This window comes from Amphiura filiformis, chromosome 11 (assembly GCF_039555335.1).
Source record: "Amphiura filiformis chromosome 11, Afil_fr2py, whole genome shotgun sequence".
NCBI classification, from domain to species: domain Eukaryota; kingdom Metazoa; phylum Echinodermata; class Ophiuroidea; order Amphilepidida; family Amphiuridae; genus Amphiura; species Amphiura filiformis.
In genome coordinates, this window is record NC_092638.1 from 24,620,453 (window position 1) to 24,647,435 (window position 26,983).

General features: G+C 36.6%; 2 protein-coding genes across 4 annotated transcripts in view; both read right to left on the reverse strand.

Moving 5' to 3' along the window:
- The window catches only part of LOC140164611 (synaptic vesicle 2-related protein-like), a 30,267-nt gene extending 21,734 nt beyond the window's left edge, over positions 1-8,533 (reverse strand). For 2 of the 3 annotated variants that reach the window (XM_072187937.1, XM_072187936.1), the window contains exons 1-4: positions 8,206-8,533; positions 3,677-3,801; positions 3,110-3,173; positions 303-428 (exon numbers count right to left, since the gene is read on the reverse strand). In XM_072187937.1, the coding sequence (XP_072044038.1) occupies positions 303-428; positions 3,110-3,173; positions 3,677-3,801; positions 8,206-8,298 (408 nt within the window). In that variant the 5' untranslated portion in view covers positions 8,299-8,533. The remainder of the gene's footprint in view (positions 1-302; positions 429-3,109; positions 3,174-3,676; positions 3,802-8,205) is intronic. The other variant, XM_072187938.1, reaches the window with a different exon arrangement.
- Positions 8,534-8,636: 103 nt separating this feature from the next.
- Positions 8,637-13,978, reverse strand: LOC140163575 (synaptic vesicle 2-related protein-like). Its single transcript, XM_072186889.1, has 5 exons — positions 13,698-13,978; positions 11,654-11,733; positions 10,052-10,137; positions 8,686-8,802; positions 8,637-8,651 (listed from the first exon to the last, which is right to left on the reverse strand). The coding sequence occupies exons 1-5, from the start codon at positions 13,790-13,792 to the stop codon at positions 8,637-8,639; spliced, it is 393 nt and encodes a 130-aa protein (XP_072042990.1). The 5' UTR covers positions 13,793-13,978.
- Between the last annotated feature and the right edge of the window lie 13,005 nt (positions 13,979-26,983).

A 26,983-nucleotide genomic window follows, 5' to 3' on the forward strand; every position in this document is an offset into this window, starting at 1 on the left:
TTAATAAAACAGTGGGGTATTCCTTACTCATGTTTACTGATGCAAATGGCGCAGACAATGACAGATTTGGCACATTTTGTTTGAGACCTCCTTGTCTTTCAAAGACAGTTCCTCAACAATAAAATAAGTTATGGTTACAAATTTGATATCATTTTTGACAGGAAAGAACAACGCTTGTATTGATATGAAATAATATGGAAATAGATTTCAAATTTTTCTGATATAAAGCCGTTTTGGTAAGTTTCCAAACTTTTTTTGAGGAGTTTAGTTTGAGGTGTGTCCCTATACATTCCCATACTTACATAACAGCAGGCAATGAATATAATCAGTGGCATTGCTGATATCACCAGTAACCATCTCCAGCCTAGAGTTGGCATGACAAAATATCCAACGGCTACTACCCATACCACACCAAGAATCCAGGAAAACTGATAAAAGTAATCATGAATGAAATATTTTCAAAATAGAATAGAAGAGAATAAAATAGAATATAATAGAAAAATACAGACATAATAGCATAAAGTAGAATAGAATAGAATAGAATAGAATAGAATAGAATAGAATAGAATAGAATAGAATAGAATAGAATAGAATAAAATAGAATAAACTAGAATAGAATAGAATAGAATTCAGCATCGAAGTGGTTACGTAATTCTCTTGGTTACCGGATCACGCTATTTTGATATCCTTCGAGTACCATATACTTTGTGTGGTGATTGTTTCGATCGTAGTTCATTACTCTGGCGCGTGATCCCGTTGGCATAGTAACATTACGTAACTTCGATACTGAATAGCATGGAATAGAACCAAATAGAATAGAATAGAACAATACAAAGTAGCATAGAGCAAGATAGAGTAAAGCAATAAAAATTAACTAACAGAATAGAATAAAACAAAACAGAATATATTTTAATATAAATGTAAGCACTACACGAATGCTTTAAATACATGAATATTTTACAAGATACATAACATTAAAAGAAACAAATTTACTCCATTTTCACTACGAGTCGTTTCGCGCGAAGGCTCCTCAGGTGAAGGAGAGAAATGTAGAACAAACTTAGAGTCATGCGTTTATCGCGTAGCTTAAACATGTTTAACGCGATGATTTTTATACGCTTCGCTTATGCTTTTCCTTAAACATGTTTAACGCTCTGGTCGCTTTCTTGCGTGTCGCTTACGGTGTCGCTTATATATATATATTTTAATTCTCCTTAAACATGTTTAACGCTTTTTAATATAAACATAAAATTATAATTAGGCAACATTGTTCAAGAGAAACTTGTTGGCATGTCTACATTTGCTGATGAGTTCCGATTTAGAATTTAATGCAGTGGATTTGTCCGCAGTGATGATAAAATACTTTTCCCATAAGCAGAGATGGCACCTTTTAGAAACATTGGTGTATGAGTTGGTTTTCTTTTGTATTGACCACTTTATGCTGAATTTTACTTTCTTGTCTTTTAAGTCCCAAATGTATTTACTAAGTGCAGTTTATTTTGTAAATGATCCCTTGGATATTTTTGCTGCATTGATATTCTGAGAAATGGACCAATTACTTTCCTGCTTTACACAAGGTCGAATAGGTATTAACGGTACGGGCAATTTAAAATCGAGTTGCGAAAAGTTTTTTGATACGTTCATTGATTTCTCAAAAAGTAAAAATCGCAGTTTAACAAATAACGGTTCAAATGAAAGCCAATATTGGGGGCTAATTGTTGTATCACTATGAAAGGCCTGACACCAATATAAACATTTGTTTCGGTGACCCAAGTTCATGGTCATTTCCGCCCACGCACTTTTTTACAATACACAGTTCAATGGCTTTATTGTGATCTGGCGGGCGTTTTAAAAGCACGGTCCCTGAACACAAGATGACTGCGTGGGCATATTTCTGGGCAAGGAACAATAGAGACCAATTGTCTGGCAATGACGTCACATGTAATCCCAGTCTATGTGTGATCAGAACATTATAGGCTGGTGGTTATTGATAGTACGATCAGTACAAAAAGTCCAATGCGATTTTTAATGTATTTTCTAAAATTAAAAGAACCACTTTTTAGCTGGATTTTTCGTAAGTTACACAGCTGAAGTTGTGAAAGGGTTGAAAGACTACAATATTAGGCTTAAACAAGAATTTGTTTGTTTGGTCTTTATTCCTATAACCACATCCCTTAACATGGCACAACTGTGAATTACAGATTCCTCTCTTTAATAAGTACTTTCAAGGATTTGAAACATCCACTTAGTCCCTCAGTTGCATACCGTGAAATTAGAATTGAAACATTTTTGATGGCTCTGTTATCTGTATAAACCTATACCTGCTGGTAACTATATTCCTGGTTTATGCGTGTGGGTCACATTAATGAACAGAATATGGAACACAGGGGCATGCCCAGAAACCGGGACCCGGGGGGCTGAAGTCTGAACGCAAAATGTTGAAAGGTTTAACATCAGCGCGTCAGCGCCGCAGACGCGCATGCGCGACAGGGGGTGAATTAGAAAATTTTTGAAAGTGAAAGCCCCAATGGAGCCATTTGATGCAACATTTTTACACATTTGTAGGTTATTTTCGGAGCATATATTTTACCAGAATTCCAACTGAGCCGCAAATTTTAGTTTAATATGAACATGCATGCTCAATAACTCGCAATCAAGCCTCAATGAAGGCATTTGGTGCAACATTTTTACATTTAATATTATTGGTTATTTTGGAGCATAGGCCTTTTATATGCATCTATTTATAGGATTTTTGAATGAGAATTTGACTGAAAAAGTGGGTATAAAATGCGTTCAAATTCCATTCAAAATTTGTGAAATAGGCCTATGGATCCACTTTTGGGTGCCTTTTTCTCCCCCTTTTGATTTTAGGAGGTACTACACCCCCCTTCCCCCACTGGATATGCCACTCTCACTCCCTCTCCCTCCCTCTCTCTTCCTTCTCCTTCTCTTTCCTCTTTCTCTTTTTGTTTCCTTTTTTGAAGACCGGGGCTGCAGCCCCCAAAGCCCCTCCCCCGGCACGCGCCTGGAACATATCAGAACAATACAATGGAAGAAAAGAACATAACATAACAATAGAATACAATACAATAATAAAATTGAGTCTTACCGAAACAAGAGTCATCCAAAATCCACGCACTGTGGAAGGTAGAAACTCGGAGTAGAGGACAACTCTGTAAATAAAATGAATTTACAGCAATTACATCAAATTCAATATTTATATTGTTTTTAATGCATTGTTAGGATAAATGGATAAGCCCAAATTGTAGAGCCCGGATCAAACTCTGGTATATTTTTCCCTTAATTAACACACACACACACACCCCAATATGTTTAGTTTCCCAGTGCAACTTGAGGATAATATTCAAGTACTGACTGTGTGTAAGGTCCATCAGGGGTGCAAAGGGTGTGTGTCCCAGGATCTATGCCTAAAACATGCAAATCCAGCCTTATTTTGGAGCTATTCTTACTGGGGCGGGGTCCTGCTATACACTTGGAGTCTACGATTTCTGCATGCACTCGACATGCCATGTTTTGTCAATAAGGCCCTGTTTAAGGTCTTCATGGCATGTTTTGGTCGCTAGTGTGTTTTACAGTCATCAAAAAGAACTGAAAAGTGATACCAATGCATGGTCAAATTCTGGAAAATTAGAATCACATGGATAGAAAAGCTTACGTTTGCGCTGTACCTCCAATCCCAAATCCTACCAGACCTCGCAACAACAGCATCCATATATAGTTGGGTGAGAAACTGCTGAGAAGACCAAACACAAAAAGCCAAAGTCCTATCATGATCAGAGCCTGTATGGAATGGGGAATATGACCACAAAATGAAATCACTGCAAACATTCAAAATATTTATATATCAGAGCTTCTCAGGGGTGTGTGTAGTCAGCCTCATTGTTTGGATGTAAAAAAGTCATGACTCCTTCCTCAAAGTGAATATATTTTAAAATCAAAATCAACAAGAGCACCAATGGTACTGTGGCTCTACGCTTCTTTGGTGGGAAAGCGATTGTTCTTGAAGTCGAATGCGCAACAGGTTGGTAGCTGACCCCTAGGTGACACCAGATGACCCCGAAATGACCTTCCAAAAATTTGACCCCAAATGTTGACTGTACCCACCAAGTTTCATGCCCATACGACAGTTTTTGCTCATTTGACCTCAGATAACCCCTGGATGACCTCAGTTGACCTTGACCCACTAACCAATACAAACTTAATTGTTCTTGCACCCACCAAGTTTGAGGAACATGCTACGGTATTGCTACCCCACAAAATTTGGCTCCAAATGTTGACTGTACCCAGTTTCATGTCCATACGACAGTTTTTAGTAATTTGACCTCAGATGACCCCTGGGTGACCTCGAATGACCCCGAAATGAGCATCCGAAAATTTAACTCTAAATGTTGACTGTACCTACCAAGTTTCATGGCCATATGACAGTTTTTAGTAATTTGACCTCAGATAACCCCTGGGTGACCTTGGATGACCTTCCATAAATTTGACTCTAAATGTTGACTGTACCCAACAAGTTTCATGGCAATATAACAGTTTTTAGCAATTTGACTTCAGATGACCCATGGGTGACCTTGAATGACCCTGAAATGACCTTCTGAAAATTTGACTCTAAATGTTGACTGTACCCACCAAGTTTCATGCCCATATACAAGTTTTTAGTGATTTGACCTCAGATGACCCTTTGGTGACCTCGGATGACCCTGAAATGACCTTCCGAAAATTTGCCTCTTAATGTTGACTGTACCCACCAAGTTTCATGCCCATACGACAGTTTTTAGAAATTTGACCTCAGATGACCCCTGGATGACCTTGGTTGACCCCGAAATGACTTTCCAAAAATGTGACTCTAAATGTTGACTGTACCCACCAAGTTTCATGCCCATACGGCAGTTTTTAGTAATTTGACCTCAGATGACCCCTGGATGACCTCGGGTGACCTTAACCCACGAAACAATACACACTTGTTTTGTCTGGGGTCAAGATGCACCCACCAACCAAGTTTGAAGAATGTGTGACCCCCAGTCTCTGAGAAAATAGGTTTTCGCCTGTAATGCACAAATTATGCAAATTAAGTATTTCATAACCATACTTTGTGCTCAAAATCGAATCAGGTCGAGACCCTCTAGTCATGCTACCCCTATCAAGTTACATCATCATATCGCTAAGGGTTCTTATGGATCCCCATATACAGCTCCACAAGGCGGATTTCTTCAGATTTCCAACCATATTTATAGAAGTGTTCCGCATAAATTATGCAAATTAACAACTAAATGCGCATAATCTTTGCCAAAAAACTAACCAGGTGATCAGCAGGTGTGTATCGCTCCCAGGGGTAGCGCTAGAACTAAACACTCCAGTGTCGCAGGGACCCCGAACTTGCAGAAAATTAAAAGTAGGGGTCCGGAGGTAGAGTTTGGCGAGTCCGATTTGCACAAATGCAGCATAAATATGCCTGCAATAGCGCTAGATTGAAAAAACTGGGGATCTGCAGGGACCCCTGATCTTGCAGAAAATGTAAAAATAGGTGGTCCGAACTCTATTTTGGTGGGTCCGGGACCCCAAAAAGCAACCTAGCGCTATATACCCCTGATCGTTCCTGCCACCAGGTTTCGTTACCATGCGCCCAACGGATCTTCAGATCTTGCTATCAATTTATGCTGATTTTCGCATTCACCGAAAACATACGGTTACGGAGCAAACTTGGATATGCTTCCTCCCACCAAGTAACGCCCCCGCAGGTCTTACGGTTCCCCAGATACAGCTCCGGACGGACACACACCCCCCTCCCCCCACACACACGGACAGACAGAAATAGTGATTACTAAGGCCCATCCTGAACGAGGTATCGGTACATGAGACCAGATATAAACATAGTTCAGACGAGACAAAAATCAAACCCTCACTCTTTTGCAGTGTTTGTATCCAAAGCTTATGCTTACATTTACAACATTACTTTAATCAAATTCGGAAGACTGAACAGTCACTTCCGGGTCCATTTTATCAATATCTGCACCATTGATCCATTTCAGAATCCGAATTGATGCAGAATTTATCCTCATCTAACAAATACTCATGATTTTCTTCTTCATCTGAAACATTTGCGACATTATTTGCACAACTGAATCACTGCAATTTAATCTTTCCAAAAACTACGACTTTCGCCATTAGAATTGTTTATTGTGAACACATGTGCGAATGGTAGAGGGCTGACATCCTGAATTAATTGCATTACGTCATGCTCATCACTCTCTACACAGCCGCTGTGGTTCCGGTCCCTTCACTTCTAGTGTGGAGCGAGCGGACCAAAGCGGCTGGTGTAGAGACTGAAAATTATATTCATTCCTGATTCATTCATAAAATTCACGGCGCGTCGATTCTACTATATGGGTGACGTCGTACGAATTGAAAACAGCAGCAAATTAATTTCCAAGATTTTCTTTCGAGATTTATGAAGAAAATATGAATGTTTTTCAACAGATCATCAAATTACTTTATTATATATATTTTTTCAATTGGTAGCGTTACCCACACGCTTTATATATTGCTCCCACGCTTTTTAGAAACCCACCATTTATTCCACAAAATTTTAACCCCCACCCTTTTTACAGATTTTCAGAATTCCCAACCCCACGCTGGTAGAAAGCGTGCCGCACAAACAATGCCAGCTGTGACCTTCGCTGGCGAGACGTTGTTTTCAGGGTTGTCAAACCCGCGATTTGGTAACCCAATTGGGCGACTTTTGAAGATTTTAACCGGGACAATTTCCTGCCCCATAGAATACAAAGGGTAAAGAAAAAAATTGGGCGACTTTTCGATTATTTGATTTGGGCTGAATTTTTTTTGGCAACCCTGGTTATTTAGCGTTAATTTAACTAAATTACTACGCCACTGGTCTCTAAATATTTTGAAGTGTTGTCCCATGGTGACGAAACTCCCGAGAACTCAATAAACAATCTGGACAAAGGAATCATCCAATCACGTTTCTAGCCACGTGAGATCACCGCAAAAATTCATAAAAGGTCACTTTCCCAAAGAAAAATAGTGCAATCCGTCAATTCCCGCCATGATCTCGCAACTTAAATTACTCAGACCAAAATAATCTCTAGCGCATACAGGGAACCAAGCAAAAGATAGAAATGACTTGTTTCTCGTGACGACTTTTGACTTTTCTCACTTCAAAATAAGTACTTTCCTCACCCCAAATTCACCTCTAAAGGAGTGCAATCGATTGAAAAATAACTCGGCAAAGCTTAGAACCCAATTTGATATCTAAATATCACACACAAAAAAAGCCTTAGTATAAAAAAGCAGCGCCGGAAGTTGCCGAAAAATGAGGTAAAATATGGCTACCATCGAGCTGGACTCCTTAGGCCCATTAGCTCCGCTAAGAGCCAAAAACCAAACAGCATGGGTTATACAGGCTTGTTTTAGCAGCTCTGATGGGGGCATAGAGACATAGCTTCGCAGGAATGTTTATCTCTCTCCATGTGGATATTAACTGCAGATGACAAGTTTCAATATTTTTTTTTTTAATTCAGAAATTTCAAAATTGTAAATTATCATGACCATATTTGGAATCAGCATGAAAATACATTAAAATGACTCTTGAGATGGCTCTTGAGATAGCTCTTGATAATTTGAGAAAATATGTCAAAACTTGAACTTAGGGACCGATCGTTATTTACGGCAGGGGGGGGAATGGGTGTTTTGGCAAAAATATCGACAACAAATTTCGCGTTCCCCCCTCGCATCCGCTCAAAATTTTCGCGTTCCCCCTTGTTTTCCCAAGTTTTCTCCATTTAAAATTTAACAATCCCCCCTCCTGGTTCAACTAAAAATTTCAGGTTCCCCCTCAAGACCACTAAAAATTTCGTGTTCCCCCTAAATTTACCCATTCCCCCCTGCCATAAATAACGATCGCTCCCTTATTATGTTGAATCATGCAGAGCGTTAAGCTTATACAAAACTATTTTCTACCTCAAAATAGCATGCTCCAGTGCCTCAGTTCATTATTTTCCTTTCTGAAGAGCTACAAGGGCTACTGGGCTGAAAGTGTAATATTTTGGTCCATATATAATTGATACAATAAACTGCATGGATGCATTTAAATACCTTTACCACTTTGATTTTTAATAGAACAGAATTCAATTTTTACAGAAATACATAAATTTCCTAAAGACCTACCGTTTTCCTTCCATAAACATCAGCAAATTTGCCCCACAGCGGTGAGCCGATAAGATATCCAACAAACACTACACAGGTGTTGGCCCTGATCATTTGTTCGTATATCCGCCATTTTGGATTTTTGCCATTTTGTGCATTTTGAAACCAAAGACCAATTTTTTCTTCATTTTTTAAAGTCCCCAATTAATCTGTATGCAATTACCTATCATGTGAGACATGTTAATGGCTTGGCTTCGATTTAGTTTTCTTCTTCTGACAATTTTCACTTTACGGCCGCCATCTTGGATTTTGGGCTGAATTTGCATAAATTTTCAAGTTTTACCGGATTTTTAAGTCGAGGCGAATTTTTTCTTCAAATTTTGAAGTCGCCAAGTAATCCTTGTACAATTATCGTTCATATAGTACATGCAAATTGGTTGGCTTCGACTTAGTTATCTTTTTTTGAACTTTTTTGAACAAGTGATCAAGCGGTCTACGTACATCAACCCCTGTGACTATCGTGGTTATGAGGGCTTGTTGCCATTTTGCTAGATGCCACTTGCACTGTAGTTCCGGGCTGAGAATACTTAGCAACATCAATTCCCCTGCATCTGTCATCTGAAGTGAGAAACAAAACAAATCAAATCATATGAAATCAAATCAAATCAAATCAAATCAAATCAAATCAAATCAGAGCAAACAAATCAATGCATGTGATCATGGTTGTTGCAGAAAGAGGCAAAAAATTCTTAAATGCAACCATATAACTACTGGTAATTTTTTACATCGTGTGAAAAAATTATTTTGGGTCAAGAATGGACAAAGTCGCCAAATAATAAATAAATTTTCAACCAAATATCTCGTGAAGATAACACACCACAGCAATTATATGTAAAAATTTGTTACAGTTCAGTGTTCAGCTATTTATCTGATGATCATGCTGTTATAACATAATTACGCTGTTTTATGTATTTTATTACACGCTCTACAATCTAATAGTATCGAGCACTATCTTCAGCTGTTTTGATTAACTATATATTAAAAATTTGTATACATAATCAGAAAAATTATAGCTTTCTGGGTACAAATTGGAGAAAATTATAGAATTGTACTCTTAAACTTAAATATCTCAGTTCACATCACTGTCTGATTATGTTAACCCGGTCACTTCAAATTATGCTAACCAGGTCACTTTTCAAATATGCTAACTAGGTCACTTTTCAAAGTATGCTAACCAGGTCATGTTCAGATTATGCTAACCCAGTCACTTTTCAGATTATGCTAACCCAGTCACTTTTCAGATTATGCTAACCAGGTCACTTTTCAGATTATGCTAACCAGGTCACTTTTCAGATTATGCTAATCAGGTCACTTTTCACGCGAACAACAGATGCACTGCAACATCAACAAGCCGGAGAGAGCGCCTGGATCTCGTGTGAGATACAAGTAAATATATAAGTTCCAGCAAGGTTTAACAGGCCACAGGTTTAGAGTTATGCACAAAGCTTTCGATACAATATTAAAATTAAATTAAATTTTTGATTTATAAAGCGCCTTTCACTTTGCCTCATTTCAGCTTCATATGGACAGAAACCCTTCCTGGCAGTTATTACTAATATCATTTCAGCATTTTGAGTAAAGAATAATAAAATCAAAATATGACAGAAATTGTACATTATGGCTTTAACAGTGATTGGAATAGTCAGCTCCACATTCACTGACCCCAACACATCTGGCTGATTGTGAATAACACAATACAATTAATAAGCCTTATTATTGCCATTTTTTGCAAGTCTATATTTGTAACTAATCACATTTTTATGCAGCAGTCATTATAATTTATGCTGGTTTATATTTTGTAACTTACCGACAGTGCAGCAGTGATAAGAGATATTCTCACTTGGAATCGTCCAAATCCTATTTGATCAATGGCTTGTTCTACAGTAAATTTATCTGTGAATAGTAAAGTAAATTCATCTGTGAACAGATTTGATTGATTGAACTATAATAAACACAATGATAACATTTAATTCATGAATTCAAAAGGTAGTGCCTACATGTAGTTTAATTCAGTTTTATTTTATCCAAATATAAAAATGCAAACGTATGCAATATAAATAAAAAATAATTAATAGATATGTAAGGTAATGGCTTGATGAGGAAACACTGCTAGTCGGTTATCAGGTCGACTAAGAGCCAATCTGAGGTTGGGGCGAACTCTACATCAAAAGGGGGTAAAATACCCTTGGAAAACATCTCAAATCATGCATAAAGCAGTTCAGAAAATCATTGATCGATACATCATTAACATCATTATCGTACCAGTCCGCTGCTGTTATACATGGGCCTAACATCGGGTTTTGGTGTCTAAGGGCATGTTTAAAAATAAAAAAAAGTTTAGTGCCAATGTTAGATAGAAGACTCTGTACTGGGTATGTATAGCAGTTACATGCAAGTAAAATAATGTCCTGAACCATATTGTCGGCCTATCATGCACTGCATAAATGGTTAAAGAAGAATATTTAATGTTAGTGAGGAGAAAATATTAATATCAGTCGGGAGAAAACAATGTCAGAAACAATCTTGTAGGCTTATTCTTTTACATGCACCAATAGAGCTAAATAGTTAACTTAATACCTTCAGAAGATACAGCATAGCAGTTAGATGGTTTTTGTGAAAAATATTAAGATGGTTTCAGATATAATTCCTCCTGCCTTTCGGATTGTGAATGCTAAATTTTTTTATTAACCATCTAACTGCTACGTATGCTATGTTAACTATTTAGCTCTATTGGTGCAAAAGGATGATGGACAGAAATATGGGACATTGCACATTTTCAGGGTTTTAACTTCGGAATCACGCAAAAGGCAGAACAGTTGACAGGTCTGTATTTATAGTTAACTAAATACCTTCAGAAGGGGTACCGTTTAGATGGTTAATGAAAAATATTAATGTGCATGCACCATCTGAAAGTCACCATCTGTAGGCCTATTAAATAGCCTAATTATGCCGTTATGATCCATTCACCATACATGCTCCTTAAATCATTGAAATGGCATTTCCTGTTATTTTTAAAGCAGATCTTTTCATCAAAAGATTCAACATGAGTTTCAAATGACAAACACCTATCGTTCCATGAATCATGGCGTTGAACGTATTATGCCAAACATTGTTTAAGTCGGAAAGTTTAAAAGTTTTACAAACATTTTAACCACAGGAAAAATAATATAGGACATTAAAAAATTCCCTGATTTTCCCCGAAGTTTTATGGAATTCCCTGACTTTCAAGGCCAGGAATAGGCAAACTCCAAATTCCCTGACTTTCCAGGTTTTCCATGACCGGTACAAACCCTGGAATGAATGAATGAATGAATGAATGAATGAACGGGGCTGGACAGCATCATGGACGGATGAATGAATCAATCAAACAATCAATCAACAGAAGGTTGAATAATAGTATGTATCTTACCATCACTACTGCCACTATTTATTTCAGTCATTCCAATCATTTTATCATCAGGTGTTACCATGGTAATCATATGTCCATTTCTGTAATATGATAAAAGTAATTATGTATGATTTCTAATTTGATTTTTAAATGTTTCCACAAACTGTTGGTTTGCACTATCAGATTTCCCCTTTTAATTTTGAGCCAAACAAATGAATGAGGAAAAACAAGGAAAATTGCTACTACATTCAGAGCCTTATTATGTCATGTTAAACATCAAGCGTGTGGATCGGATTCCAAATGAAACCATCTACAATCTGACCAACACCACTCCACTGGTTGCCAGAGTCAAGATTCATCAACTCAAATTTGTCGGCCATATACTGCGTCTTGAAGATGACGAGCCTGTGAAAGAATATACCACACGGGAAGAGGAAAACTGGGACGGCTGCATACACTGTACTTACAATATGTCCAGCACATCCTGGGAGATACTGAAGGCATGCTGCAGCCAAACAAAATTGTTTCGCTTGCCCAAGATCGCAATAGTTTGAGAAAGCTTGTATTTGCCTGCTCCGCAGCCGACTGATGATGATGATATTTATTACTAATGCATGTCATCTGCTGACCGTTATTTAATAGAGCTTTACAAAGCTTCATGCAGAGACAAATTAATAAGACATAAACACAAATGAAATACACAAAGTGCGCAATTTTACTAAATAATGAATTTGTTTGGATTCTTGGTTCATAAACGCGGGCGAGATTTCATAGCGGGTGACGGGAAACAAGAAATCGAGTTCCAAGGGCCTTAGATGAAGCAGCAGAGAAATCCTTTTGATGTCACAAGCAGGTTGCACTCATCACATGAGTATGCCTGCAATCATAGATTGAATACAATACTGCTCTTTTCAAAGATACTAATCCTACAGGTGGGAGTGATCAACATGATATGGTTCAATGCAGAGGTACTATGTGAATGTACTCATGTGCCAAAACTTGTTTTAACCTATTGCTATGGTAGTTAATCCTGTTACATCATCACTTCTATGGTGAATCATACCAATTGAATTTGAATTCTCAAAAGAATGGAATGTTATAATCTACAGCCAGGCCCGTACGCAGGGGGGGTGCGGGGTGCAAAAAGTATACAAAAAGTCCCAAAATTTCAGAATTTGCAAGCGAAGCGAGCATAAAAATCAGGTTTTTTACGCATTTTTGGTCAAAAAAGGTCCAAATTTGGGGAAGAAAGTCCACTTCTCACAAAATCAGCACCCCCCCCCAAAAAAAATCCTGCGTACGGGCCTGTCTACAGCCATCCACACATACATTAAAAATTATAGGTATCAGAATATTTGATGACTGGAATTTCATCCATGGGTACAAATTAAAGTCCCTCACAGTATCTCATTGAAATGATAAGGAGACTAAGATTAGGGGTGAGACCTTGGAGAATCTCCCCACCTTTTTAGAATCTGCCGGCAGTGATGGGACTTGGACATTTTGACCCACTTATGAAATCCTGCACATAAATGCTAATCAAAGGGCCCTGTGGCCATGAGCCGGGGGAGAGGATTCAACTTTTGAAGTGACGTATATGCCTGTCAATGTAACCCCCTTTTTTGAAGACAAATATACCCGATGACCCCTTTTTTAAAAGTCATAACCAATGACCCCTTTCCCCTTTTTTTTAGGTCGGCTATACAATGTCCTTTTTTCTCTAAAATTTGATCATCAAAATGCCACAAAATAATGCAGAAACTTTCAAATTCTCTTATTTCAGCAAATTCATATTGTAAATTTGGGGAATTTGAGACAAGAAATAGAATTTTGGTACCCGATTACCCATTTTTGACATTTTATACCCAATGACCCCCTTTTGTTTGTACTCAATGCCCCCCCCCCCTTTTTAAAACAATGTTTTGTACCAATAAGCTCCAATAGGCCCCTATTTTGGAATAGGCACAGACTCGGTCCCTGTTACTTCTACAGTTGAGCCCCCCCCCCACGGGCCATTATACCCCGTGCCAGTAATGGCTCTCAGCAGCACTGCCCCTGATCTTACCTTTCTTGGTGAAATTTGACACTTGTTACATCTCTTGCCTCCTGTTCTGTCCTCCCTACCACTACTGCATCATCTGCTCCTGGTATATATATCATCACCTAGTGTTGGAGTTAGTGATTCATCACTGTTGAACCCATATGGCTGTGTGTACATGCGCTTGTCCTGTGTACTATTATCCATCATGCAAATTCAAAATCAAAACCTAATTGCATCGCCAATGAATTATTTTTATATTTATTTTTATTTTAATATTGTGCTGGGTCTATTTCAAAGGCAATAAATCTCTTTGCAGCTGTGAATCTGTAAATGAACACATCAAAAAATAAACAAATAAATGTATTGAAATCTGCTTGTCAACAAACAACATATTTTTATTATTTCCAAGCATATTGTGACAAAAACAATTTTCACTATTGGGTAGCAGACAGTGGCGTAGATTTCTTTTTGACATTGGGGGGGATCATTGTGAAAAAAAAAAAAAAAAAAATAAAGTGAATCCAGCACCTTTTGGCGACAGAATAAGTTGATGTTACAAATGCGCGCGAAAAATTTTGCTATTTTGAAGCTAAACTGATGTAATATGGTGCAAAAGTGGAATAACATTTGCACTTTGGGGGCTAAAATGGGCAAATATGAGATACATTTGGTCAGAAACCTATATTCAGGCGTCAACATTGGGGGGGATGATTGTATGGAGCATCCCCCCTGGCAAAATATTGGGGGGATAAATCCCCCCATCCCCCCGGGATCTACGCCTATGGTAGCAGAGCTAAGACCATAGTGAGAGCAATGAATGGGAGCAGCACAAAAGGGAGGGGAGAATGAGGGGGAAGTGAATTTTAGGGGGTAAAACACAGTGCCGCCAACAAGGGGGAGTAATCGGGGGCGTTACCCCGGGGCCCGGGGTCCTAGGGGGGCCCATAACAAGTGAAGAAAAGATACTTTATTATGGGGCAGTAAAAGTAACGAAAACGGACCTCAGGGGCCCGTAAACATGGTAAAAGGTTACCTTGCAATTAAGGCATATTTTCTTTGCTTTACTGTATGGACCAACAAAGGTCTCTTTTCTTGTCCATTAGGCTTAAGGTATATCTCTTCTTTGCTTTTTACGGGCCCTCCGATGTCTCTTTTTTTCTTTTTATGGGTCCATTAAGGTATTGAGCTTTTTTACATCATCCCCACTTAGGTCTCTTTTCTTTCCTTTATGGGCCTATGGTATCTTTTCTTTGCTTTTTATGGGCTACTGTCTCTTTTCTTTTCCTTTACGGGTCCATTATAAGGTCTGCTTTCTTTCCACTTTTACGGCCCATAAAAAGCAAACAAAAGTAGCGGCCCGTAAAAACAAAGAAAAAAGATGTACATTTTATCAAACAATACAAGATAGCCTTTGAAGCACACACTCTTAATAAATATTTCACTTGAATTTACTGTTTGCTTTTGCCAAAACGACCATCCTCGATATAATGAAATATTTGAGAAATCAGGGGAGTGCAGCTTAATTGTGGGAAATACAAATTGCAAATTTGCGTGCGCTTCACGCGCATTGTGCCCTTCAATAAATTATTAATTTTGATCATTTACCTTAAAATTGGCAATTTTTTCCGAGCTTCGCACGGAGTTTGTTTCAATAAGTCCAGTCTGGGAGCAAAAGTCACTAAGTTCGAATCACAAATTTTCGCATGCTTTGCACGCATTTTTCCAATTCAACGGTTCATACTTGGATCATTTCAGCTTCAAATTGGCTTTAAATTGGCAAATTATTTGCACTTCGCGTGGAAGTTGTTAAGGGGGTACTACACCCATTGCATTTTTTTGCATTTTTTTGCATTTTGAGAAGAAATGATAAAAAGAAATTGGACAAAGTGGTATGCAAAATGAAGGGGCAAATCTTCTCGCTCAATTGGTGGCATCAGTATCAATGACGCGTACATGCTTCTAATGGTATAAGCCACAAAGTGGTACATCACTGATGTTTTAAATTCACTTCATTTTGGAAAGCTTACTATCAACGGATTTCGTTAAAATTGTGGATATGTGTTGCTAACACATTAGGGAAATAATGTTGATATGTAAAATGGGAATAAGTGGTCCCTGATTTCTTTTATGACTTCATGAACTTGGTGCTCCACAACTATCAAAAAAACGAACCGGTTAAAATGCTTCTATTTTCAATGTTGAGCTATATTTTGTATTTTGAACTTGCAACACTATTTCACTGAAACTTAATTAAGCCATAGGTAACAGGTTATCACAACCACACTACAGCAATGTTGAAAAAGATTGTATTTTGTCACCTATACCACCATATTAGGTAGTTTTCCGTAAGCTTCATTGTTGTGATTTTGGTAACTATTTTATATTTATTTGCCCAATCCATCTCAACTAGGCAATCTAAATTGTACTCACCATTTACATCCCAAGGTATTTTAGTATATCCACCTCACACATTTCCATTATATATCCAGTAACATACAAAATATCAAAATTGATGCCTCATTATGACATGTATGATATCACAGACTATCACATGTATTCAGAATTGATGCCTGAATTTGACCTGAACCAATTGACCTATAACCTGACCTTTGATGACCTTATAGCCTTTTTTAATCTCTTTTCCTAACAACATATTATGGAAGATACATACATTGTGTAGTATTAAATTGTCTATGTGGAAGAGATTAGGCCTATTTAATTTATTCAGTATTATAATCAGTGAGTACATTTCTATAGATAGTATAACAAAGGATTTAATGTATTCTATTCATGTATTCTACTTGGACATGTTCAATAGAATAAATTATGGTTTGTTATGAACACACATCTCAGTTAATAGGTTACAGTAAACAAAAAAATATATAGGGCTAAAATGATTTTCTAAAATGGTTTAAAATCACTTTGTAGGTAGAGATATTTTATAAGTTTAGGACATGAGATGATGAACATATTTATGTAGTTCATAAATTTGCAAGAAAAAAAAGAAGAGGGGTACTGATGAAAATCAGGGTATTATTCCCCTTAAGAGAAACTAATAATCTGGGAGCAAATGCCGTTCAAATTGCAAATTTGTGCGCACTTCGCACGCATTTGTCTCCTTCAATGTTCATATTTGATTATTGGCAGCTAAACATGCTACTTTCGCTCCGCTAGAACATATGTTCAAGGAATTTACACCAACCTCCCCCCCACACACACACACTTATGGAGTCCTGCACCGTCATCACTGATCAAAGGGCCCGTGCGTTCACATTGCCCCCGGGCCCATAATGGCTCTCAGCGGCACTGGTAAAACAACACAATTTCCACAAAAAGGTTAAATTATCATAATTTGAACTTGTCATTATAAAGATAATTAACATTTATAGAATGCAAAAGAAATGGAATTCTGTTTTGGCCCTATGTGAAAAAAGAAAACAAACCAAGCAAACCAAAACAGAACAAATAAAAATTCCTTTAAAAAAGGAATGGGCGCCCAACTGTTTGGATACTTTTTTTTTCTCTTTAAAACAATAATGTAATATTAGCATAGAAAGAAGTCCATTAATTTTGTATTTTAAACAAAGAATATACGCACAACATTTTATCCCTAACATATCAGAAAACAATAATAAAATAAAATCCAAGCAAATTGTGGTTTTATTTCTAAGCTGGGCATACTTTTAAGCAAAACAGTTGCGAAGTAAATCTAGCAAGACCGAAATTAGACGCTCTTTGCAAAGTCAAGCCAAACAAGAGAAATGTGTCTGATTGGGGAAGGTGTTCTGACAATCCAAATATAAACTTAGTCCACCTCAAATGACCTGTAACAATTTGTGATTGACATTACTTAATTCACCTCGGATGACTTTGATCTGACATTCAACTTTTTCGTTCTTACACCAATCATATCCATAACAATTTAACTCTTACAACTTCCTGTCAACTCTCTAATTTAAAACTCTAAATTTCTGTCTGTTTGCCTTTTCTGTCTACAGTTTGTTACAATTATTATGATAAGCAAGCATTGCTGGGTAGATAACAGGATTTAGTTATTTACTTAATCCAATCATGGAGGTAGTATAGCTACAACCTTGGCGAAAAATGTTGCCACACCTGAGCGTTAATTGGCCAACATCCTTCCCGCTCCCCTATTGCAATGTTGATTTGGACAAAATCGTCATCATTTCTACATTACAGTCTCCCAACATTGGAAAATGGGGGTGGGGGGGTGGGGAAGGGCAAGTGTAATCTGAATGTGCATTTGCAACTATTATACAAAATAGTACGGAACTATCCCATATTTAACTTCGATTGGGTGCTTTTAACACCAGAACGTGCTGGTGTGGCCCTGGTGTGGCAACGAATTTCCGCCAGAGTTGTAGTAGGCTTACTACCTCCATGATCCAATCATGGCAATAACGTCAATTTTGGTCTTCAGTGTTTTAAAATACAACAATGTAGAACATGTATAATTAATATGCCGTGTTGTTTGCATACAGTTTTCCGCCCAATTGTGCCACCATATTGCAACTTTGGCAATAACCGCTATATAGATTCTATGGTAATTAGCAAACAAAAGCCATCAGTAGAGTCCTCGTTAATTGATCTTATCACTATGGACCACAATAGTCTCATCCCAATGGCATAGTCCAATAACCTCAATTACATAATCATAGTGCAAAATTTGACCTCAAGTTGCAGAGTATGAGTTTGTGTACCCAAATTTTCAAAGGATGAAAGTAGGCCTACAAATGTATTAGGGCTTAAGAACTGTTCCCATGATAGATGAGCATGTTGTGGATGCTAGTGTATGGTCAAATGTCACCGTCTATCGGGTTTCTAAGGCACACGGTAAACTGGTTGAACCCATACAAAGGTCAGGATTTATTTGGTGTTTTATAAATCCTAATTTTGTATTTTAAACAAAGAATATACGCTCACCATTTTATCCTGTGCATATCAGAAAACAATAATAAAATAAAATCCAAGCAAATTGTGGTTTTATTTCTGAGCTGGGCATAATTTTAGCAAAACAATTGCGAAGTCAATCTAGCAAGAGTGAAATTAGAAGCTTTTCACAAAGAATCACAAAGTCATGCCTATATGTTGGCGCCTCCGTAGAGGGCGCCAAAAAGTACACTTGGATTTATGATGTAGTTAATATATTTCATTACGACTAGTCTTGTGGCCAGGAAGCTATAAAAAAAAGTATAAATGAAAAATAAAATTAAAACAATTTCTGATGCAATTTTATATTTGAATTATATGTCAACACACAAATTTTGAAGGTGAAACAATAATCTCCTGATTTCTTGGAAATTATACACCCATCAGATGCCCGCTAGTTAAACCCCAAAATTATAGGAAGAACTAATATTTTGTCGGGTGTATATTATCAGTGGCAAGTGTCAAAACCGTTTTTACATAGTTATGTTTTACATAGTGACAGATGTTGATCTCAAATTTATCAAGATATGGATATCGGGAAAATGATGATTATGTGAATTATATTGGGCATAAATGTAACTTCCCATTAATGTTCAGCAATTCATATGTCTAAAAGTAGACCTTTGACATTTATTTTAATGTTAAAATGTTGTACAGATTTTAAAAGCTTTTTTGGTCAAAAAAGGTCCAAATTTGGGAAAGAAAGTACACTTTTCACAAAATTGCCTCCCTCCTGGGAAAAAAGTCCACTTTTTCAAAATCAGCAATCTCCCCCAAAAAAAAAAAATCCTGGCTACGGGCCTGATCTCATATCAGTGGCGTAAATAGGGTTGATAGCGCCCGGGGCAAGAAACAAAATGGCCACTCCTACCCCCCACCCGATAATATCTTCAAAGCGGGCAGTGGCGTAGCTAGGGGTTGTGGCGCCAAAAATTGTGGACAAATAAGGCCTATACCACTAATTAATTTTGGTTACTAGACCATGTAGAAGTTGAATCAGTCTTAAAATGTTCTTTCAATTGATTTTGTGCTGAAATACGTGGGAAGCGCGCAAAAATTTTGACTTTCATCGCTTGGAGGGGTGCAGAATCGATGCTGAATTGGTCAATTGGGCGCCCCCTAAGGGTAGCGCCCTCTGCCACCCCCCACCATTTCTTGTTAGGCATGCATTTGTACAATATGTATCTGGTAAATCCAGACAGTACACACAAATTCACGCATAAATACACACAAACACAAATAGCTTTTCATGCACCATTACAAACAATTCTAGATACAGACACACAGACACCCCCACACATAAACAGACAAAAATGTCTTTGGACCAAGTAAGAGTACACACCATATTATTAAGCCTACAGGTCAGATTCTAGTGAAAAAGCAATACATAAAAATAGGAAAAACGGTAATTTGTACTTACCAATTTCAAAACTTTTCTTCATAACTTCAAATGACTTTGGACTTGAAGCTCTTTGCCTTTCTGGGGACTAGATTATAGAATGACCTTGTCTCTTTTGTTCAAATCCAGTCACCATTGTATTTTATATACTTGCCTGAAAATATGATTTACTTTTTTTGTGAGATGTCTATTTTCACACTTCTTTTTGTTGTCTAAAATGTAGTTATAACCATGGTAACAAACGTGTAATGAATGTAAATTATGACTCGCAGTTTGATTCCAACAAGGTGAATTTAATTAATATATATCAGCATGCATATTGTTTTCATTACGAATAAATGGTTTTAGAAAAATTGTGTGTCAAATTCTATTGCGTTTCCTTTGCCTTTTGCATGTCATTCATGCATGCCAAAAAGGAAAAAGGTTAAATGAATTAAACCAAAGAGTTATACCCAAAGAATAATGACTTAAAATTGCCACATGTATATTGCTATGGCCGGTGCTATGGTAAATCCGGGGTAAATCCACCATTTTGGATTGCCGCTCATGGACATCATATAGTGTACCTCTGGCGTATCGGCAAAAGGGGGCAATGGTGGGTAAATGCTCCCCAAGTCGGAACTCCACCTACCACCATTTAACCCAAAATTATGAAAATTTTCACTTTTTGCAACATTTTGTGCAAAATTCATTGATTGTGACCACACCTCCCCTGCCCCTGAAAAAATATCTGGTGCTGCTACCACGCTTAACCTAATGAGAAATCATGTTAACAGGCTTGGGATGTAAGGAGAACCAGTGGAGGCATACACATTATTTTTCTGCGGGGGCATTCTGAGGGAGGAATTCGCAAGTTGAACTCCTGAAATTTCACATTAGATTTGCAGGACAACATGTTGTTTTGTGTAGGGGTGTGTGTGTGACGTCAAATGAGGACATTTTTATGAAATTTCACATTTCAGCCATGGACACTGCTGCAACCGAGGAATGTCCCCCTTTAGCTAAGATGTGCAATTGATTGCAAACAGCCTAAAAATGCATATCGCTCATTCTACAAAATCCGGTGCCAATCCACTATAAAAATTGAAAAAATAAAAGTTGTTCAAAAAGACCTGCTTTTTGTGTTTTTTAAGAGTAAATGTATCACTACTTTCAGATGTAAAAAATTGCCAACACCACTTGCATATTTTTCTTTCAAGAAGTCATGATGTTTTTTAACACTAAAACTCAATGTAATATGAGCTACATGTACGTTACCGACTACAAAATGGGCTGGTTTTACTCAATCCAAGGTCATAAAAAGCAAACTAAAGATCACTTGAGTGAAATGTAAAACAGATTTCACCATTTCATAGAAGTTTTGAAGATGCGTAAATGAGTGTGTAACGTAGCTCACAGTAACGTAGTTCACTGGTTTTGAATGTTTTTAATGTGATTTGCGAACGGTAGAACGTTATGTCAGTTAATTCTAATATAAATGGGGTTCGACCACTGGTAGCTTTCACATATTTAAGGAAGTACATGTAATACAAGTGCATATAGAATCCTGGTAACGTAGCTCACCAATCTTAACATGGTCGGTCGAAATTTCAATGTTTACAACATTTCTATGCCAAAAATGCTACAGCATCACAATTTTTACTGTGATTTTTAAAAACCTATGAGTGTTTCCTTTCAAAAACCGCAAATTACATTGATACCTCTGTTTTACTTCTTTCCAATAACGTGTGTTAAAAAGGGGTAACGTAGCTCACAGCGTTTTGGTGGAAAGTGCAATTTATTTTAGAATTACACAAAGACGTTTTAATCACTAAAAAATAATGTTGATAAACAATATGATGGTGCGTTATCTAATTAAAAAACAACAAATATGTAAAGAAATCGCATTTATTCAAAGAAAATATTCAGGGTTGGATGTGACACTTGAGCAGTGGAAACGCATTTTTAGCAATTTTTTAGCCTTTGCAAGGGTTAATCAGGCTGAAGAAAGCATTTAAAGTATGGAAAACTATATATGTCCGTGTAGATCTCGTTGAGTTCTACCAGAAAAACAACATATTTGATGCCCTAAATGCTCGACAAATTGTTTGTGGACCAAAGAATGGAAAAAAGGCCATTGGCACCGGATTTTGTAGAATGAGCGATATGAGAGTGCATCCCCTATTGTTTTTTGTATAAAATGGGGTCAACGTTCCTGGTTAGGTGCAGAAAATCAGAAAAAACATGACCATAAATTTTGAATGAATGAATTTTGAATGAATGAACAAACGAACAAATGGATGAGTTAACGCATGAAGAATAAAAGAATTAAATTAATGGATTTTTGGATGAATGAATTTGAATGAATGAATTTTTGAATGAATGAATAAGTTAATGCATGAAGAATAAGATGAATAGATTAATGAATGAATGAATGAATGAATGAATGATTTCAATCACTATTAATTCATTATTGAATAAATGAGAAAAAATGAAACTACAGATTTTTGATGTTAATTAATGATATGAATTTAATCTCAACAGTAACAATATAAAACATAAAACTGTTTTAATAAACCTTATATAATTAATATATATTATGATATGTTAAAATATATGAATCAACAAGATGTTGACAGTTAATAACCCTTAAAGTACACATTATGTTTACAGCATAACAAAATAATATAGAGACGATGGAATTCAACAAACAAACAATCCCGTATCAAAATCACATAAATGTAATATTTTATAACAACCAGTATCAAAATCACATAAATTTCATATTTTATAAGATAAAGATATTGCAAGTTATATGAAGGAATGTCTGCAAATTACTCTAAAATAAAAAATGTTTGTTCACTGCATTTCATTTATTTATTTAAAGAGTCCAATAAAATTATTTTTTTCATGCACAAAGTCCATAAGACGAACATTTCCAACATATTTTCTCATCAACTTTGTTTAGGAAATAACCCAAAAGTTTTATGATGTCCTATACACGAAAGTTCTTTTATTAAGGGGGGAGGGGGGTAAGAAATTCCAACCATGTTTGTCAAAAACTAGGCTAGTTAAAATATCAGTCAAAAGTTGATTCTTTTGGGTTGGAATTTTCAATATTTCACAATGTTTCAGGGAGGGAGGGAGATTCAGATCATGGTTTTTATCAATACCTTATTTTATAATTTGTTTTAGCCTTACAGAATTAATTTATATCCTTTCATGATATCAGTAATATAAAGTTTGTTCAGCTTATAATTGGCAAAAAAATGAGACTCGGAACATTGTGTATTGATACAGATGGCGTGCACACTGTTGAGCTCGGGCACATATGCTGGCTGTGCATTGCATAATGCGTAACTGGCACATGCTTATGTTAATTTACTCAAATGTAAGTTATACTTTGGACTTTATTGACGGGGCAATAACAAAAACCAAATAATTGTCACCAATTATAAACCGGACAAACTTTAGCTCGAATAACAGAGTATAAAAACAGACATACATACAAACAAATTAACATAGATAAATCAGAACAATTTTGTGCATTTTAACCAACACTTCACCTGTGTTTCCATTTGGTTTGAATACAAGATATGTGATAAGAAATACGAGGTCAGTCAGTATGTTTTAAGAGTTGACTTGTGACGTCATATGTGGATTGTTTTTATGGCATTTCTCAATGATTACATAAACACTGTACCTTTGTCTTTCAAACAACACATGTAAAAATTATATCATGCACATGATTACGTAACAGCATTAGCATAAAATCAATAGACTATAGGGACACTGCCAAATCACGCAAAAAGGCGGGCCTATTAAATCCACATATGACGTCACAAGTCAACTCTTAAAACATACTGACTAACCCTCGTACAAAGTCAAATACTATTCAAACTTGTCTTATTCATTTATCTAGTTTCTTCTTATAAAAATATAACTTTATGACATATTGTATCACTGAAAACAAACACTCAAAAACATTGTATCACTGAAAACATATACCCATACTCAAACATCCCCACAAACATATAATTACTAAATAAAATCTCTTTGTTCTCTGCAAGGTTGGTGCATTTAAGACATAGTTTATCCATTTACCGAGGGGTCAAAAATCATAGGGCATATGTCGCTGACTACTTTTAAGGCACATAATTTAATCAGCCTCAGCTTATTAAGACGTAAAAGCCTGGCATGCCAATGGTCCAGATCACAAGGGAAAGAGCTGATTTCATACAATTCTTCATGTTTTCTGCCCTAATTTTACCTAAAAATATTTCAAAGGGGGCAGTTCTCCCCACCTGTGCCCCTCATGGTTGTGCCACTGCTATTTTATGAAGCATTACCATTACATATAGTAGCAAATCTGTACCACATTCTGAAAAAGCGGGGGGGGGGGGATGGAGCAGCTCCCCCTGTTAAAAGTCTTGTCCTCTTTTGCTCCCCCTGTGAGATTCCTGGCTGTTCTGATATGTACTATTTCATGCCTTTTTTGCCATTTTGGTCAAATCCCCACCCCCCCGCCTTGAAAGTTGCCTTGCTCCCCTCATCCCCCTTACCCCCTCTGAAAAAGTTCTGGCTACACTACTGAAACTGGTTTTAAAATACAAACATGGGCAGGGTGTGGGAATATGTCTTTGTCAAATGTGAGCTTCACGCTTTTGGCTCTTAATCTCTTGCTGAAACACTCGGTATCCAGGGGAGGTGGTGTTCTTAGTGGAAACGTAGGTACAGTGATGTGCGGCATATTCTGGTTGTATTTTCAGGCAAGTAGGTTTAGATTGGGTTGCAAATTTAAGAAAAATTTTGCTTTTTGTCGCCGTAACATTGTAATTTGTAACATTTTGAACAAAAATAATTGAGGTTAGAATTTGCTGTTCCTTTTTTTGTTGTTAAAATTGTCAAGGGTACGTTTTCTGAAACCCAGCTATATATATATATATTCCCTGCCATTCCAAAATCAAGAACACCCCCTCCCTGAGGACTCAATACAATTCTCTCAGTCCAGTTGTGCCATCTATTGCACTTACCCACTTCTCACATCTGACAAAGGGGACACCTTCACTAAATCCCTATTGGTTTGTACAGGGCCTTTCAGTTCAAGTAAATTTTCTCAGCACAGAAAATGCCAATTTGCCTTGTCTTTGGTAATTATTAAAGTTGTTTTCCCTGACAAGAGGTATTTATTTTGTGATTACCCCCATTGAGTGCAACAGTAAGTGTTCCCTTCGTGTCTGAGGGGGCAAGATGGAACAGCAAATCTCGGCAAAAGTAACCAATGGCAAGAAGCGATCTATCGCAAGCAACGTCATGTCGACCAACGGATTCTATAGACGAAAAATATACAGACACATTCATGAGGGCTAATCGTTCAATCATGTGTGCGTCTAACAAATCATGACAGCATTACATACCTTTGTGTAATATGCGATTGCGTTTACGCGAAAGACTGTACAAATATGCGGCATGTGAATCAGTTTCATCTTTTGCACTTCATGGAATGATTGGCCCTCATTAACAGATGATGCTGGGTCTTTGCCTGTTGATAATTGGTCTGCATCCCTTTAGTTTATGGTACTATCACAAAGGTCTTTATTTTGATGACAGGCTTATAATTACTTTAAATTTAAAATTTCAAGTAAAAAATCACATATAAGTTATAATATGAAGCTATAGGGCTACTTATTAAAACAAATTGTACAAAAATATATTGGTGCATATAACAATGATTTCGGGTAGGAGTGCATAATATAGTGCATACAAAAATTTATTTTTTGTCATAAAATTGAAGCTGACATAACAATTTCATCAACCTGATGAAATTTTTACTTTTACATGTTAAGTGTAGAAGGACAATTTACTTTACTTCATTTAAACTACCATAATTAAATAGAACACGGATTACTGAAACACGGATTACTGAAACTACTGCAACATTTAAAAAATATATATATCAAATTTCAGTTCCGCAAAAGACAGTGACTGTGAAAGACGGTGACCGTGAAAGACGGGTGACCGCTATAGTAAAAGTACAAGTAGAAAACTGTTGTTTAAACATAAGTTCGGCTTAATTACAGTAAGCAAAAGAATAAAGGTACCAGTTATGTTCACCTATTGTATCTTCTAAACAAAGACAGATATGTCATCATTGTAACCAGCAGCCAATAGCTGCATCTTTCAGCTCAAATGTAAGACCTCATTTGTTGAAATCATTCAAGAAATAAAGGCACAATGATCCAAAAATCCAAGGAAGATGCCAATTAAAAAGTTGCAGTTTGCTCCATTGCATGCCCTACTGATTTGAACACAAAGTGTTCTCGAACAAGAGAACTAGTAGCATGCTTCCATTGATTAGCATGATAAAACCTAGCATTGTGATTTCATTGATTAGTGCGCAAATGTGCAATTTTTGATTTCATTTCTTCCTTAGGTTTCAGATTACTATTTCTTTAATTCTCAACATGCAATTTCAACAAAAAAAAAGGTCTTAAATAAGACTAAAGAATAATAGCTCCTTGTTTTAATTTTGACATATATCTGTATATACAGGGGTGAACATAACCGGTACCATAATTCTTTGGTTTACTGTATATAATAATAATGAAGTCAAGTAAGTCTTACTTGAAAATCAACAAATTTTCATTTACTTTCATGTCATTCTAAGCTGTTATTTGTTTACTTTTATGAAGGGTTAGCAAACTGACATGTAATAAAATTTGAGATCAAATAAATCAGGACTCAAAGAAGATTGAACCATATTCACATGATTACTTTTAGTTATTTTTAGCAGTAAGCTAGAGCCACAAATTTGCTGTCTTCTATATTCAAGGCAAATTCCGTTTTGTGAATTGCAATACCAATCTTCGCAGGAAAGTGTATAGAAAATTATTATATAAATTATTTTGCCATAAACTCATCCGAATCTGATTAAATGGGGATGGAACTACTGGAGACTTTCTTTTTTGGCTGTGTTTATAAT

Bases quoted from the DNA above. Each gene is read 5' to 3' on its own strand.
- LOC140163575 (XM_072186889.1), bottom strand. From the start codon at position 13,792: ATGATATATATACCAGGAGCAGATGATGCAGTAGTGGTAGGGAGGACA. The intron at 11,734-13,697 runs GTAAGATCAGGG...ATCATATTACAG, and splicing joins GTCAAATTTCACCAAGAAAG to AAATGGACATATGATTACCA. The intron at 10,138-11,653 runs GTAAGATACATA...TACTATTCACAG, and splicing joins AAATAGTGGCAGTAGTGATG to ATAAATTTACTGTAGAACAA.